Source organism: Perkinsus marinus (assembly GCF_000006405.1).
Source record: "Perkinsus marinus ATCC 50983 genomic scaffold scf_1104296977206, whole genome shotgun sequence".
Lineage (NCBI taxonomy): Eukaryota > Perkinsozoa > Perkinsida > Perkinsidae > Perkinsus > Perkinsus marinus.
The window spans coordinates 1-1,530 of NW_003200265.1; the positions used below are offsets into that span (position 1 = coordinate 1).

Genomic DNA, 1,530 nt, shown 5'->3' on the forward strand with positions numbered 1-1,530 from the left:
GTAAAAACGTCGGATACCAGAATGTACTCACCTCTTCAGAACTAGTGGTCGAAGCTGCCTTCCCACGGACTGCTCGCTTTCTCTTACCCCTTGCTGTTGTTGTTGGTAACCTCCTAGTGTTAGAGGATTTACTAGGGAATGCCGACTCATTCGTCCCATGCACCCTTATCATGGACTTCCGATGGGCCAGATATCTACCAGCAGCGAGTGGAGACTACAGACGGGCTCCCCTCTTACACTGAAGTGGCCATGGCGTAGTTTTGAAGGACCCTCCTCATCCCCTCATCAAAGTTACTGTTTACTATACCGGCCTCAAGACCTTGATATACCCCCGAGCTCAAGACCTATGATAAGATATGCATGCACCAGGGATCGAACCCGGGACCTTTTGCTTACAGCATAAACGTTGCTCGGTAGGGTGGGAAGAACTGATAATGGAATAGTAAGCAAACCTACCCCAAGCAAACCTACCAGCAGTCAAGAACGCCATAGTCGCCGCACGATCGAGACAGATCGGTGGCCCCGGGGGGCCGACTACGTCAGCCGTAGCGCGCGCTGCGGCGCTTACTGCTGCGAACTGATCGAACAGACCCCCGTTCGATCCCCGGATGCAGCATTTCTAAAACCCACCGCTTCCTTTTCCTCTGTTTCCTTTAGCCTCTTCATCTCTGCCTCTCTCAACCTCTCAGCCTCCTCAAACAGCCAACTAGCGGCTGGATGGTTCGATAGCCGACATAGTTGCAGGAAACACAGTACCTACCCCAGACGTACCACAGGTCTACCTCACCCAGCCCTCTCACCATTGACTTGGCTGCTCCCTGTCCTTCAAAGACCTTCAACAGCCGATCGATCAGAGCTCCCACATCGAGGTTGTCCCTGGCCAAAGACAGTTAGCTAAGATACGCCATCAGCTTGCCCTACAGCTCAGATAAGTCATCCTCCTGCCTGGCGATCTCCATAGGGGTTGGTTGAGGCTGTGCAGGGGTCTGCGGTGGTGGCGGGTGTTGCATAAGGCCTTGCAGTGCTTGTAGCATCTGTACGCTGGCACCCCCTCCTGACGTCGCCTGCCCCCCTGTGGTGTTATTCAGTTGCTGTAACTGCCCGACCAAGGCCCCTAGGCCACTACCACCAGCTATAGTAGTAGTAGCAGGGAGGGAGGAGGAGGCGGCCGCAGCAGCAGCAGCAGCGGCGGCGGCGACGTTGGTCGTAGCAGCAGCTGTGGGCTGGGGTGGTGATGGTGATGATGACGGCGATCGAGGCCGTGTCCGCTTAGACATGCCTGAGGGAGCATGCCTTATAAAGCTACGTACAGTGGTCCTCCTACTGGCGATGACTTCCAGCAGCTCATCGTATTTCTCTGGGCTATCGGCAAATCTGAATGAGACACATTGAGAGGAGGCAGACCCGCACAGGTTCGATCCCTGCACGGGTCAATTTCTTACAGGCATTTGGCTTGATCGAGATATTGCTTCATTTCTTCCACCTTGAGCCTAACCTTAGCCCCGATGTACTGATAGTAGCCGTACTGGC

The 1,530-nt window shown here is 54.6% G+C and overlaps 1 protein-coding gene across 1 annotated transcript; it reads right to left on the reverse strand.

Annotated features, from left to right (window-relative positions):
- Positions 1-237: 237 nt before the first annotated feature.
- Positions 238-1,277, reverse strand: Pmar_PMAR008303 (hypothetical protein; the record flags this gene model as incomplete). Its single annotated transcript, XM_002764450.1, has 6 exons — positions 238-344; positions 397-428; positions 472-577; positions 631-756; positions 801-876; positions 922-1,277. Coding segments are annotated over 6 exons (803 nt in total), but the record flags the coding sequence as incomplete, so codon positions are not given.
- Between the last annotated feature and the right edge of the window lie 253 nt (positions 1,278-1,530).